The 15489-nt window shown below is 43.7% G+C and overlaps 1 protein-coding gene across 7 annotated transcripts; it reads right to left on the bottom strand.

Annotated features, from left to right (window-relative positions):
• Nucleotides 1-56: 56 nt before the first annotated feature.
• Nucleotides 57-15471, bottom strand: LOC128881308 (serine/threonine-protein kinase SMG1). 7 transcript variants are annotated; one of them, XM_054132242.1, is made up of 16 exons: nucleotides 15376-15471; nucleotides 13702-14013; nucleotides 13414-13637; nucleotides 13080-13332; nucleotides 12877-13006; nucleotides 11445-12771; nucleotides 11184-11340; nucleotides 10582-11110; nucleotides 10332-10519; nucleotides 6155-10234; nucleotides 5801-6074; nucleotides 5452-5714; nucleotides 5067-5343; nucleotides 3089-4976; nucleotides 1949-3013; nucleotides 57-1868 (listed from the first exon to the last, which is right to left on the bottom strand). In XM_054132242.1, exons 2-16 carry the CDS (start codon nucleotides 13977-13979, stop codon nucleotides 1684-1686), a joined length of 11118 nt encoding a protein of 3705 aa, XP_053988217.1. In that variant the 5' UTR covers nucleotides 13980-14013; nucleotides 15376-15471; the 3' UTR covers nucleotides 57-1683. The 7 variants fall into 7 exon arrangements, with proteins under 7 accessions (XP_053988217.1, XP_053988220.1, XP_053988215.1 ...); XM_054132245.1 differs by lacking the exon at nucleotides 15376-15471 and having other exon boundaries at nucleotides 13080-13158; nucleotides 13243-13332; nucleotides 13702-15205; XM_054132240.1 differs by lacking the exon at nucleotides 15376-15471 and adding an exon at nucleotides 14444-15205.
• Between the last annotated feature and the right edge of the window lie 18 nt (nucleotides 15472-15489).

Below are 15489 nucleotides of genomic sequence, written 5' to 3'. Positions count from 1 at the left end.
CGTGAATGTTTCTGGATAGTTTAATTTAAGCGAAGGGAATAGATCATTATCCATCATTTTTATATGTACCCGAAACTTTATTGGTTACAAAGTGCGACCTTCTCTATGGTCCTTTCCCTCGTAACAAATGAAAATAAAAAAAAAATTAATGAAAAAGAAAAAAACGCGAGACGGTCGACCACTCTTTCTGATTAACGCATTTTTACCTTTCATGTGAAAAAAGTTCTTTCTCTTAAATATCTGCAGCGACATTAATGTTTTCTACTCGGCGTTCTTTCTATTACGGGCATTTTTAGATCGGTGATCGACTATTACGACCGTTGCTATAGAGGCGCAATGGTACTATCGTTAATCACGTAATATTATTACAGAAAACAATGGAAAACAACTTGAACAGACGATTGTCCACTCTATGAGAAGAAACGTTAAAATTGCAGATTTCATCGAATAACACATATAACCCTTACATACAACGTATTCAAGCGGATAACCTGCCAAGCGTTGAAATTATTATAGTTGCAATGATAAAAATCCAACGTATTGTCGAATGCATCGACGTGTTTATATTACCGATGGAAAATTTAGATTCATATATTCAGATTCAAATTCACATGAAGCCCCCAATTGAAAAAGTAAAACACGGATATTGACAGTATACCCAATTGTATGAATCCTTGGATCGTTTCTAACGTCCCTGTTGGTCCCGCTGTTAACTTCTCAAACTCTAAATCTAACCACTGGCTAACCGAGGATTATGCATACGTTTCCCAAAATTGATTTACAGTCGTAAAACTCGATCCCGACCGACCGATGCGTTTGCTAAGATTCTAGGGGATTTTTATGGGCGAATAGGGAAATTAAATGAATTTAACCTCGGAGAAGGGCCGTTTCTTCGAACAAATAACGTCCGTGGCAGACAACGAGTCGTAGATATTCTCGTTAGAGTCTCGAGTGTCGTCACCGTCGACGCGTTAATCGCCATCGAGTTTCTCCGCATCGTCGACTGAACTTCCAGTCGTTGTCTCGTTATTCCAAAGATGCGACAGGTTCTATGCTTTTCCCAAATCTATCGTCGACATTTAAACATCAGTCATTCCTAATGCGTCAACAAACAGCAGACTGAATAAAAGTCGCGGCATGTATCTCGGTTCTCTCTCTATCTCGACCGTCGCGTACCTCTATCGTTACGTATGGCGATGATAAATACCGCTAGCGCTTTCCTTGATTTTGCCTTTTTTTTTACGTATCGTGTATCTGTCCACTTTTAAAGGGTGACTGTTTGATAGTTGGTTGGATTGGTCGCCTTATGAAAGAAAGTGTGGGCGAAAGTATACGTGGACGAATGGAAACTAGGAAGAAAGAAACGGATCTCTGTAGAACGCACGGGTACGCGGTGTTGACGAGAGATTTTTGAGATAATCATAGAATCGGTGCCAGAATCGAAGTTCGATCGTGAATCGTTGATCGCGCATGATTTTTCCTTGTATTTAGGCGCGCGTTGCCGAACTTGAACGGCATCCTTGCGGGCATAGACTTTCTCTTCCAGGTGACGACGAAGTTACTTCACACCTGGTCGAACAGAGAGCTGGCTCCATCGAGCGTAGAGCGAAGGACGGTACGAACTCTAGTACCGTGTGTAACGAGCATTGAACCATCGACGCGATCGCGTCAACCTCCTTTCGTTCAGACCCACGGTGTCCAACCCTCGTACAGGAGGGCTAAATTGTCGGTACTCTGAGCCTCGCGTATCACGTATTCCACCTGCTCGGCTGTGGTGTATTTGCGTGTCGCGTGTGGATCGCGCCCTTCCAGCTTCATTCGTACGCGACGCCAAACGTTCAGCGCGTACGCATTCCGTTCCTGGACAGCTGTATGTACGAAAATACAAAAAGAAAAAAAGAATGAGCGACGATAGGGAACGACGATGTCCCTCAAAAAGTGATCTTACCTTTGCCCGTAGTTGGATCCCTGGCTAACGGAACTCCTTTTCTCGGGCTGTAACACACGCCCTCCTGCCTGATCAACTTCCCTTTCTTCTTTGTCACAACGACGGCCGAAGTTTCAGTCTCGGTCTCGTTCTCAGTCGCAGTCTCGGTCCCAGTCTCGTTCTCTCTTTCCCGTCCTCTTTCATTCGCTTTCTCGATTTCTTTTTGTTTCTCCAGCAGCCTCGTCGTATTCGCTTTCTTCTCGTTCGCAAACTCCAACAATTCAGTGTACAAATTTGGCACCGTAACCGCCATGTTCTCCAAATCTTCTTTAATCGCTGTACCTCTGACTGCGTCAAGGGTGTCGGATTCGAGTTCCTTCACGATCGCTGACACGCTTTCGGTGAAGGCACGATACGAAGCGAGAAACTCTTGCAACCCGTCGATGTTCTCTTGCTTCGCCATTGTCCGCAACAAAATTCGTACGTCCCACATCAGTATGTGGTGTTCAGTCAACACGAGTTGCAAGTTTCTAACCTGCTCCCGCAAGAGTTCTTGAGCGGTGAGCAAGCATTCCTGCCTCTCTTGGAGTTTCTTTTGAACGTCTATTATCGCCTCAGAAATGAACCGTTCCGCGTGCTTCAACCAATTTATATCGACGTTGCAATCCACTTGCAACAATTCGACCAGGCTCTCTTCGATCGCGGTAACGGTAATGGTCAGATTCATGGTCAAGATACAGCTCTCTTCCCAATGCTTCACTAGCTTGACGAAATTTGCGTCGTGTGTTACGCTCTCGGACGTTCTAGTCCTTAAAGCCTCGTAGTGCAATATGGAGTTGCACGTATTAACGACACTGGACGCAAGGTTCTGTTGTCGAGTCAATTTTTCGCAGGAGGAAAGCACTGCATTATCGAACGCGGACATTACTTCCCCGAGAGCGGGATTCGCTCCTGCAGCCCACTTCAAACGTTGTACCGCGCTAGAGACTAGATTTTGCTGTTGCTCTCGTGTCTCGCACACGCGAGACTGTAGACCGGAGAGCGCCGAGGCTGTCTTTCGTAATTCCAGCATGAACGCTGAACGATCTAAAAGCAACAGAAATGTATAATAAGAAATTAGGTATCGTTAAAAACATAAGAGTGCGATTAAATGTAACTTACTTAAAGGATTCATTAGATTGAGGTTTGACCGTAAGAGTAAGCTGTCTTCGTGCAACCAGTGATGAGCAGTAAGCTGCAGTTGAAGTCTCTGCATGCTGGCTCTCGCCGCCTCGACGCTTTGCTGCGCCAATCTGCTGCTTTGTTTCCTTCGCCAAGTGCTCTCCAGAGTGCTACTAAGCGCGCTAGCTTGCGTGAGCACGGATCCCGAGAATGATCCTCTCTTTAAGCACAGATCGACAACTTTTCTACACAATTCCTCCAGCGAGACTTTACTCTCGGCTCCTATGTCCCTCTGCTCGATCTCGGTAGTAACGCTCAAACCCATTCTTTGCAGCAAGAGGCAAAGAGCGATTGCAAGCGTTTGAGAGGTAACCCCGAGCAGTTGTCTCGACACATAATCCGCTGTGAATATTCTTATCGGTTTATTTAATCTTTCATCGTCGTAAACATTCGCTAAACCGCCTTTAAACGCGGTCGCGATATCTCTGCACATCATGAAAAACTCTTGTATGGTGTGCAATCGTTTAACCAGAAATATGTCTTCCAGAACCTGGCAGGCAGCTTTATTGAATATAGGCGCGGACATTTCCTTCGCTTCCCGAATTTGATCGATTTTTCTCCAAGCACCTGGAATTTCGAGCGTGCTCAGAGTAGCTATTAACGCGTTCCCTTCCATTTGGAGTTTCTCGAATAATCCGTTGAAGCCCATCAACAGCATCTGACCAGGTGTCAGCGTTTCATCTTGGTTCGATTCCTGAATCTCGGCTGGTCGAGACAGCAACGCCTCGAAACGTAATCTCATGTTATTCACGACACCTTGCATCATTGCGTGAGGACTATCCATTTCCATAACGGTAAACCTTAAATGCATCTCCAGCTGTCCTAAAATTTCACCGAGCGGTACACCAGGCGACACGATGATCTCTGTCAGTTCGCCAATCATTCTGATCACAGTTGGCTCTTCCGTTATAATTGTTTTCATCGCTTCTGGTAGAATGATAGTGTGAAAGTTGTAATTAAGCTCTTGCAGCCCCTTGTAGATGCAATCGGACCCCCTCAAGCACTTGAGTACGAGAGATATTTTAGAGTCGTTGTTCGCTTTATGGCACTCGGGTATTAAGCTGACCAACTCTGCGATCAAGGACGACATCAGACGCATTTCATCCAAGAACCAGTCTCCTTCTCTGGACGTGAGATCGACCAAACAATCACCCGCACACTTTGCGGCACCTTCCATCATCAGGTATCTTTTATTCAGGGCGCACAGAGCAGTTATATTGACGCACTCGAGCGCTCTTTCCGCTCCCTTTTCTCGTCTTAAGAAATTCTGTATCTGCAATCTCGACTCTGCGTACGCTTTCTCTATTCTGCTAATTGATTCTGGCAAGCCCTCCGCGACCATTCTTTCGTACGCCTTCTTCAGTCTCTCGTTGGCCTCGTTCAGGATCCCTTGCATCTGATAAGAGAACGCTATTATTTGTTGCACTTGCTGATTATTCGAGCTCTTTATCGGATCGAAAGTATTTTCAAACTGTGCCATGACTTCGCGGCAAGTTTCGACGCTTCCCGAATTCAGAAGCTCATTAGCCCAACCGTGGTAAAGAACTGTGCGATGTTGCGACATGATGCTCAAAGGATACAGCCTACAAATCGCCGAATACTGACTTAGAAGATCTAAGCAACTTCTTATTAGAATCGACTGTTGAGTGGCTAATTGCGTTAGCTCATTTTCCGATTGCTCGCACTGGAGGATCATTTGACTTTGACCAGCGTTCTGTAAGAATTCCTTGACTAAATCGAACACCACGTGGTCCTCTTGACTTGCAGACGTTCCCAATTCTGCCAACCACTGCCCCAACTGGAGGCCCCTTACCGCCGAAAGTGCCAACTGAAGAGACAAAAATAATAGATAAATGAATGAAAATGACCATTTCTCCCATAAAACTCTCTGATAAACGACGAAATAAAGTCTGCTTACATTGTGCATATTAATTTGTTTCTCGCAATCATCTATTCTTTCCTTTAATCCAGTTTTCGCTTTTTCGTGAGCATCGCGCGCTCTTTTGAAAGAGTTGTACCGCTTAATCACAGAGTACAACGGATGGTTGCGTCCCATTGCCTGTGCTTCTTTAACCAAAGCGAGCTGTTGGTGCCTGTCTTGTAGCAAATCTTGACACTGACGTGTGGCTTCGATCGTGTCTACCCAACACCTCAAACGGTGACAAAGAGCCGGAAACACTTTCATCAGTTCATCCCTACGAGTCAACAAATTGGAAGTTAGTCTGGGTAATCAAGATAGGAACTAGAAGTTGTTTCTTCGAAGAAGAGAGAATACGACTAAGCGCAGATTATCGTTTACCAACCTATTTGCCAACCATTCGGCACGCATCTCTGCTGTTCGAACGGCAAACATTGCCCGTGTAAGCTCCTGCTCCAACTGTTTTCTTCCTATACCTGTACACCTTGCTCTAGCTTGACACGCCCCGTAACTCGCAATGCTGTTGTCCGCTCCAGCTCGCCAATCCACCAATGGATCGTACACAAATGCCTCGAGCAAAGTCAGCAGCGTTTCGCGTCCTCGCCGCATTACTCTAAGCGTATGCTCGCTGGCTAGACGGAATATACCCTAAAAAAAACAATATCGGTTTGTTAATATATATGCAGATTGCAATGTTGCGCAAACTGTTCAAGTCATTAAACAGATTGTCTTACCTCAACACCGGTTACTCCTAACGCTGTCCTAATATTCGGGGTCATTCTAAAAGGCACCTTTTCCGGGACACGCAACGTTTTCCCTTTCTCAAAGCAAACATTGTAGTCGATATGTACAACCTCTCCCGTATTCAGATCGACTAGGACGTTGTCCAAGTGTCTATCACCGAGACCGATGATGTAGCCGATAATCGACATCACGGCGACCGAGTAGGAATAATTTTTGGTTGCTTGCCACCAACTGCCGGCGCTTATGCTGTTACACCAAATCTCTCTGCAAAGACAAAGATAAGAAAATCTGTTAGCACTATTCCAGATGTACGCAAAACTTAATGAAACTTTTTAAAAACTAACTTTGCCAACAAATCCTTGGGTGTTTCGGCCATCAACTCGGCCAACACTTGCTTCAAAATTTGGACGGGCCATTCTTTTCTATTCTCCAAAGCGATTCCTCGCTCTTTCAACAATGGCGTCAGTTTATTGTAAAACAGCTCGGACGGTCGCAAGATCGCCGCGCTACCGGTTTTATTGGTCATAGCATTTTCCCTTTGCTGCCACCTCTTGTAAAGAACAAACAAGGGGGTGACCCCGTCAACCCATTGTATGAGGCCTGATCGCGGACCCAGAGGTATAACCGAGTAGTGGCGTGCTCTGTACACCTGCTTCGACTCTCCCTTCTTCGACATCATGGTGTTGCATATACTCAAAAACTGCATAATTCTCTCGTCCAAGTGGAGGTCTTCCAGCCCTTTGAACAGGTACGTGTAAACGTGTCCATCGGAACCATGAAATATGAGCTTCTTGGGTTTGGTCTTGGTCGGCAATATCTGAACATTATTATCGACTGACTGAATGGTGACGATTTTATTGTCAACGGCGGCTACACCAGGCATCGTGATACAAGTGTTCCTCAAGTTTGCCAAGACTGGACTGATATCGTTCATGGAAAGAGAATAAGCAGCACGTCTGTGCACGCGTTGCGCCAATTTGCTCTCCAGTTGCTTCAAAGACAGACTGGCGATTTGAGGCTTCGCGGGGTTCTTGGGATTGGTCAACTTATTTATCGCTTCCTCGATCGAAGGGCCAAACTTCTCCTGGAAATTCTTCTCGTGTGGAGTTTCAGCCGGGACAGAGGTCATGGCCGATAGATTCTCCAATATAAAGGCTACAGGCTTCAATATGATTCGATGCTTTTCTGCGATCAAAGTGTCCTTCTCTTCGGCACACAGCCAAACGTTATCCTGCACCTTCTGCACCTCGATTTCCAATTGCTCGAATCGTTTGGAAATCTCGGTGTGATGCTGGCATAAAGTCGCTAGCCATAGCTCGTCCCACAGTAACGTAATACGACGCAGCTCCTTCACCAATATCTTTATTTGCTCAACAGAATCCTGAACTCTGTTTGAGAGACAGTCGGCCAATTGCGAAAAACAACAGTCCATAAACTTCTCGTGTTCGTCTTGATATTGGTATCCCCCAGAAGAACTTTCGGCTATCTCGTCCTCTTCCTCTTCCTCTTCCTCCACGACTACCTCTTCTTCCTCTTCGCCCTCCTCTTCGATGAAGCCTAAATTGTTCCTAGTGGACCGATCACCATCTGTTTTCTCGTACAGGACCTTGTCGCAGGTTTTCCTCTGGCCAGAGACTGCTCCCACCACCGCAGGGAAGGTAATCAAGTGTGGCGAGTTCTCCGCGATCCTGCACAACAGCTCCGAGACTCGAGTCCGAACGTAAGATTCGGGATGACTGAGCCTCGAAAACAGCTGCGGTATTATCTCCTTCCACGGTGCCGTCGGGGTCGACGAAAGTCCAGACTCGAGGACGTTCTGCAACTCAAGAGCATGCTTCACGATCAGTCGCAACAATCTGAGCGTGGCCGTGATAGTGTCGCAATGATTGGTCTCCTTATTCGCGGCGAGCTGCAAGTACTTGAAGTACGCGTTCGCTGAGAGCTCGTAATACGAATAAATTCGTTTCTGCGCTTGCTTCCAGATATCGACAAGCATCGCGAGACGATCAGAGCTGGCTCGACTGAGTATAGGAACGTTTCGCAGCTGGTTCTCGATCATATCGGACGTATTGACGTCGTTGGACGTGTCCGCGATGTCGCCTTCGTCTTCGGGTATCGTTTTGCTTTGACTCAAAATCGAAAAGATCGCGATCAAGTCAGTCTCGTCCGTATCGAAGGGCAGCAAATCCCTTATGGTCGTTCTGTCCAAGTCGGTCAGTCGACCTGAATTCGAATTGTCGACGATTTTCCGCCCCCATTTGTAGCACCAGCCCGCGAAGCTGGACCACGCGACTGGTAAATCAAGGCATTGATTCACACCGAGCTGCATCAATCTACCGATGATCATGTCCGAAGTTGGTATCGAGTCTGTGGTAGGACCGAACAGCTTGTTCATCAAGCCGTCGTTGTGCACAGCTTCGAATTCCAATAACTGATCCAGCTGATTGTTCTCAGTTTTCCCCGTTTCCTGTTGTATCCATTTACCAAGAGTGAGCAGAAGCCTCGTCCCGTTCTCTCTCAAGTCAGTCGAGCGTTCCCCGTCGATGATGGCCCGCGATATTCCAAGCGCGGTCGCGCTGCAAACTTTCAACGCTTTATCGATGCGTCCCATGTCGTACAGCAATTTCGAGCATTCGCGGAACGCGCGCATGTTGTTCTTCGACCACTTGACACGCATCACGTTCTTCAGGACATCGTCGGTGACCCGATCAAAGTCCAGGTCGACGCGATCGAATCGTCCACTGCCCTTTCCTTCATCGATTCTAAAGATCTCCCATTCGGAACGCAAGTAATTGAGAAGTTCTCGCTTCGCCAATTTAAAGTTACCTTCTTTTCTGGCTGTTCGAACGATATGCAATCTTAAATCGGATACCTCGTTTGACAGAACGGTACCTGGACGAACTTCTGAGCTGTCCTTCTCCCTTGCATTGCGGAAGTACTCTGACCACCACAGAATACGAGTCAGAATGTTCGAATCCATGCGATCGATTTTCTCGGTCTTGTACAATTCGAACGTGTTCTCTTCTCGACCAGACAGTAACAAGCTTTTCAATCCGTCGGTCGAATATCGTATCAGTATCGATTCGTTTAAATATTCCGAAGGTACGTTTCGTAATCCCTCTTCCATGGTTTTGGACGCCACTCTTCGGCACCGTTCTATCTCCTCTTCGAAATGATCCTGATAATTGTTCGCGTGAATTCTGAGCGCTACATTGATTAACGTGTTGTTACATTCTACCAGCGTTTTCGCACAGCTCCAATTTCCTGTTTTCCCGGTTCCGTTCTCCAATAAATTCCAGTCAGTCAGATCATCGAGAGACACCGTTTCGCCAGCTTCGAACATTTTCAAACACCTCGCTCGTCGACAATCAGCGTTCTCTATCGGTGTCTGGTGTCCGACGATTGAGTTTTTTTCGCGGGAAAACATCTCGGCCTCTTGCAGCTTCCATGCCTCTAATCGAGACCAATCGGTGACCGCTTCGTAACACTTGGACAGCCGTTGCATGCAAAAACCAAGTACCTGATTGTCCCCCTCTGATTTAACGTTTTTTCCTTTACCGTCGATCAAGGAAGGATCTTCGCTTTCGTTAATGCTGTCGATACCGATACCCATACCCATGCCGATACCACCACCAACGCAACCGTCGCTTTCGTCCTCTCCCTCTTCTTCTGGCTCTGTATCTTTTCCCGATCGACTGAACGCGGCGCATGTTTGCTCCTCGATGATCGCTTTATAGGCCTCGGCAGCGGATTCGTAGCGATTCGCAGCTTCTTCCATCGCAGCTTTCAACCACGGGAATTTTCTTTCTTTTTCCTTGGTGTAAACGTAAAGTCCTTGCAACGCCTCCGCCTCCCCCAACATCATCATTGCTTGCGCCGTGCATAGAGTCGCCCTTTCGAATTCGATACCCTGCGTATTATCGCTGTTGCTCAAATCTTCCAACAACCTTTGACTGTTTCTCAAACCGCTACCAGCCAGTCCTGAATGCAACGACACTACGCACAGCGCCAGTCGAATGCGATTCAACCATTCCTTGCAGGTAGACTTGTTCGTACGGAAGAAGGTTCTGACTGGTTTGGACAGTGGTGACAGAGCGATCGCGCAACCTTCTGCCGCGTTGTGTATCGCTCTCTCGAGGTGCTCAAGGAATTCGATTAACAGTCGTACACGGGTGTGTTCGCTCAAAAGATGATCCAGGCTTCGTTTCTCCTTTCTTGTTGTCTCCATATTATACGATATCTCCCGCGCCAATGATTTCAAAGCGCTTTCGATCGACGTGAACGTTTCTTGCGGCTTACCCAATGGTGTACGAAGCTTGTTGGTCACGCAGTGCTGAGCCGCTTCGAAGCCGGCCCAAAAATATAGGAACGATCGATTTGCGAGCCCTAGTCGGTACATCCTTCTCGTGGTCTCGTTCTCAGACCTATAAATACAGACAGAGTATGTGTTGAACGTGTTACCTGAATTCTCGTTTACTTTTTTATAGTCTTCTACCATTTCTATCAGTAACCCATACTTACACGATCGGCCAGCACAACGTAAACATCTCTGACAACCCAAAGGCATCCAGTTGTTGTTCTTGCAATAGGAAAGCCATGTAAGTCTTAAAGTGTTGAGCTTGCATCTCTCCGTTACTATTCCCTCGCATGTGTAGTCTTTGGGCAAGAACCACTGACTCGGTTGAATAACTCTTAATCCATTGATGTTTCTATAAAAAAATAAATCGATAATCAGAATCGTCCGGTATATTTCAAGAGTTCCTCGTCTTACCTTCGTTTCTGATAGCAAACATTCCTTGTTGAGTTTCGGTATTACTATATTCAAAGGTACGCATGTTAAGAACGAGCCATATTTTTCCCGAACGACTTCGTCGCACGAAGTTAAGTGTAACGTCGCCAAATCCACTATGGACGAATAGATTTCTTCCCTCCACGTAACGTTCTTCGCGTTCACTAACATCTCCAAGAGTTCGCAAACGGTGATGGAAATGTCACGGTCGATACTAGCTCCGCTGGCAACGAGACTCGCCAGAACGTTCTCGTACTCCTTCGTTTTACTCAGTATACCGATATAATTTTCAGATTGTACACAAATTTCTTGCATCCACGTTGACAACAACAATAACGTTTGTTCTGGCGTGTACTCTTTGTAACTCTTCGCTATTAAATTGAGAATAATGGAGAGATGTCCACTGGTTGGCGACGTTGTAGGTACATCCAGGGCACCCGGAAACATATCTATCGGACGACAGGTAGTAGTTCCAGTTATCAAGCTCGAACTCGGTACAAAGTGATTATACCTGAAACGAAAATAGATGCAACGGTAACGCGCCGATCAGGACAAAGATTTTAGACTCTGTTTATGCCTTTTACCTGGAACAATGAGCGTATAGCAAATACAAGATACTATATTGCAAGAACGGACTGCTCATAGACAAGCTACTTTCGTACGGCTTCAGCTTCACCGCCAGCAGTTCCAAAATGCTCGGTTTCAACGCCCACATGCCGATGATCGAGTTGCTCGCATTTGCTGCAAAACATTGCGCACAAGTGTATCAGATATTATCTTTCGTCGAATCGATCATTTCGTATCGTCTCGGTTTTATCTTAACGTAAACGCGCTTGTACATTTACCTATATCGGATAGAGCTCGTAACAGAAAAATAACCACGATCTCAGCGTCGCTCTTTTTATATTTGATATCGTCGAGTAACGGATTGTCTGCAACTAAACTTTCGATATCCGCTAAGACAAGCTTGTAAGCAATCTCCAAATCTGACAATATGTACCGATACGATTCCTGCAGTAATGGAATATTTTTCAAACTGAGCAAACTGTGATACACTCCAAGACTGGCATTCTGAATGGAAATAGAATCACGGAATCTCAGTTTGAGTAGCGCCGAGTCCTTCCCAAGCAATTTGTGCACCAATTCCAGTGGCAGGTTCGCGGAGACTTCTTTTATTACTTTCGAGATAGTATTCAACATGGAAATGATCGTGTCATCCCAAAACACGTTGATTCTTTTCAGCTGCAAGTCGATAAACTTGTAGAGTAATTCGTGATTTTTCGTTATACGACTCTGAAGATGCCCCAACAACAGAAAAGCGCATTCATTTGCGGTTACTATCAATTCTTCCTTCTCCTCGGTTAAATCCAGAGCTTTCTTTTTTCCTTTCAATTCCATCCAACGTACGACTTTTAATAAAGGTTCTCTTTCTTTCGACGATGTCTCCTTTTCTATGCTCTTTTTCAAATTGTTCAGCTTGTTCTTATCAAGATTTAACGATTTGAACATTTTAACGACATCCTCCTCGTTTAACTCGGATTTGTTGAAATTTGTCGAAACGGTGCTTGTATTCCTAAGAAGTTTCAACAACTCATCGGCAGTCACAGGTGTAACAGTGAAATTCGAAAGCCAAGTTTTGTTACAATCGTCCAATTCTATCGCTTTCACAACTGTTTTCAACATTTTCGACAAACAATCCGATAAGAACGACCATTGAACATTCGGCGTGAGATTCGGATTCAAATGCTCGGATATGCTTTTTGTGACTGTGTTGAAAACAGATATCAGAGACGTGATACGAAGAATAGATTCTCTGGGTGTCGGTGATACTTCGTCTCCAGGTGAACTCCTGCCCGATTCTGGTAAAGTCAATTCCTCGTCGTAACTTTCCATGTCCTCTAAAAATTGTCCTAATAATGTTAAAGTGAATTGCAGATCTGCTATCCAAAATGTTCTCAATCTTTGCAAACTACGGCTAGCGTAGCTAGCAATTGCTTTTTGCTGAGTCGAATCGATGTGCCAGCCGACCAATATGTCAACTGTATCGCGAAAATGGTTCGAAAACGTTTCAGGATAAGATTCCATTATCAACAATATCGCATCTACAGTTGCTACCAATAAATCCGATCGATCGACGTTCTCTAGCGTTGATTGGAGTTGCGACATCATCAACTGAAAATAAAACGAAAAAATACGCGCAATGCTTTATTCATTACATCATAGAAACAATTTGACAGAAAACAGCCTCTCTTTCAATAAAAAGAGGAATTTAAATACCACTGAGAATTCTTTTAGCCTTGGTGCCTCTGCGTCAATTTTAAAAACTTCGACGAAAGATTTAATCAAAAGGCACTTTATGTCATCCTTCCTTTCCAATGAATACTTGTTGAAAACCCAATCCATATATCTGCAAGTATACATTGAATAATTAGATTAAACCAAAATAAATCTGATTTATATTGTAATATGTTCTTGTTTACCGTTTGAAGTCTTGTTCAGCTGCATACCCAACACGACCTAGACACTTGGCGACTTGTTGCTTTGCTTCTGGTCCAGGTCCTGTATGTAATACATCCAATAGGCTTTCACAAATAACATCCAAATTTCGCCTTATATATCTCTGATTTTCTGATGCTATTATACCTTCCTGTGCTTGCTTGCACAGCACCATAAAATGATCATAGTCATCTTCCCGACACAATCTCCTCAAAAGCTTAGAAATTCTAGAATCTTCTGTAAAAGATTCACAAATGATTGTTAGTATAATTAGAATACAAACGTATTTTAAATACTTCTGAAAATAGCGTTTCAAACCATTTATTCTTTTGTCGTCATAATATTTTCCCTGAGAATTTTCCTGATTCTTCAACGATTCTTGAAATTTAAGTCGAGTTGTAGGGTAGTAGCTAGTTTCTGAATTCGAGTCTCGTTCAATGGGGGTCTTTTTAAAAGCTCTGCCCCGTAGTGCACCTCTAGTGCGATCTCCGGAGCTTCCGCCACGAGCCATTCGAAATTCATTGCGTGGAGCACCACCGCCTCTAAAATAATTTGTGCACAGTAAAAAAAAAAACCATCCGATAGCAGATCAAAATTATATTCTACCTTGGTTTGAATCTGGGAAAACTATGATCGGAGGAATAATTGTTTGAGCTTCTGTGACAGATGACCAATGTGCCACGTGGAGCATTAAAATCGTTTGCGCTGTAATTGCTTATAACATTGACATCCCCCTTCTCTAACTCTCCAGCTCGATTATTACCGATAGATTCTTCCTGTATCTCCAAACACTTAGATCCACGTAGCTTTGTGCTAATATTAGAGTTCCCACAGCTATTCATTACATTACTGTGCAGACGATCTGCATGACCTACACTTTGCATATATAATGTGCTATACGCGTACAATAATAGTCATCTATAATAATAAATAATAAAGAATTCAAAAGCTCAAATATTATATAATAAAGTATATTTCAACATTAAAGTCCAAATGGGTATTGCGTATTGTTAAGGTTGGATCACTCGCACATATACTTTTGTTGTATACAAAGAAATAGCTTAACAATCAGGAAACAAATAACCAAGAAGGTAAAAAATTGTATCGCATTTCCTTATATCTACCGTGAAATGTGCCAGATAGAAACAATTACGTAGTTGCATTATTTGTAAAACACGATAAATTTATTCAAATGAACAACTATAACGATCATTGGTTCGATTTTCACAAAAATCGTTTGCTTTGATAGAAATTTTCGAAGATACATAGAATACACATTAATTTTAAGTTGAAAATATTTCGTCGAAGAGGAAAAAGTGAGAGATGAAATAATATCTGTAACCAATACCTCACGCGTCCGAACCCAACTTACACCGTATCGACAACAACCGATTAACAGAGAATCTCCACAAAAATTTACAAACTGACGCAATCAGAAAAACAAGACGACCTTATTCGTGTACTCTGCTTTATGCGTAAGAAATTTTTCGAAACTATCGAAAAATCATATGTGCGACCGTTTAAATCAACTTTGCTAGGTATATAGAAACCAACTACACAAAGTTGAATCGTATCAAACATCATTTGCGAGTGAGACCTTCCACGCTATACGTGACATGCTCTTTGTAAACAGCGAGTATTTTGACGTTACCTTTTCACTCTTAAAATTCTTTCTTTTAAATTCATCGAAAGTTGTGCAATCCAAAGAAAAAAAACAGATAGAAAAAAGGCATAAACGGAAAGAAACGAAGTAGATCAACTAATGAACACGCCACATGCCTCCTAAGCACTAACGAACCGACTAACGAGGGCAAACCCACGTTATACGCACAGAGAAACAATTATTTGCGAATGATTACGAAAATTTCGTACCTCATACATAAACTAGGAATTTTAACTCTAGCTACATATAATTATACTACACTTCTCACTTATACGGACATATATGTGGACTACAATGAAACCAAGTGCAACAAAACGATGAAGCTAAGAAACTTGAACCAATGCAAATGGTTTGAACGATATTCTGATCAATTCCGTAATCTAATTGGCTTGGATCGACCAATGTCGACGAAATCTTTGCTAGTAGAATTATTGATAATTTCTTCTGCCAAGCAAATACATTCATGAAATATGCGCAATGATGCGTAACCAACCTCGTAGATATGCAATACACAAATTATACACTTGTATTTCTTCGTTTTAACTTCATAACGGACGAGTCAACACATTGATTAACAATCGGAAATAATCGATCAATTGTCAAGTAATTTTGTTTACCTTCGTTTCCTAATTTAAGCTACATTTTTTATAGTTTCAAACAAGAATACATAAACAATCGTAATCGATCTCATCCCCAAAGTGGATTTACTTGAGAATGAACCTTTAACAGGC

Source organism: Hylaeus volcanicus, chromosome 8, assembly GCF_026283585.1.
Source record: "Hylaeus volcanicus isolate JK05 chromosome 8, UHH_iyHylVolc1.0_haploid, whole genome shotgun sequence".
NCBI classification, from domain to species: domain Eukaryota; kingdom Metazoa; phylum Arthropoda; class Insecta; order Hymenoptera; family Colletidae; genus Hylaeus; species Hylaeus volcanicus.
This window is presented reverse-complemented; position numbering and strand designations above follow the sequence as displayed.

Bases quoted from the DNA above. Each gene is read 5' to 3' on its own strand.
- LOC128881308 (XM_054132242.1), bottom strand. From the start codon at position 13,979: ATGCAAAGTGTAGGTCATGCAGATCGTCTGCACAGTAATGTAATGAAT. The intron at 11,111-11,183 runs GTAAAAGGCATA...TTTTCGTTTCAG, and splicing joins CTATACGCTCATTGTTCCAG to GTATAATCACTTTGTACCGA. The intron at 5,344-5,451 runs GTTGGTAAACGA...GTTGACTCGTAG, and splicing joins GCCGAATGGTTGGCAAATAG to GGATGAACTGATGAAAGTGT.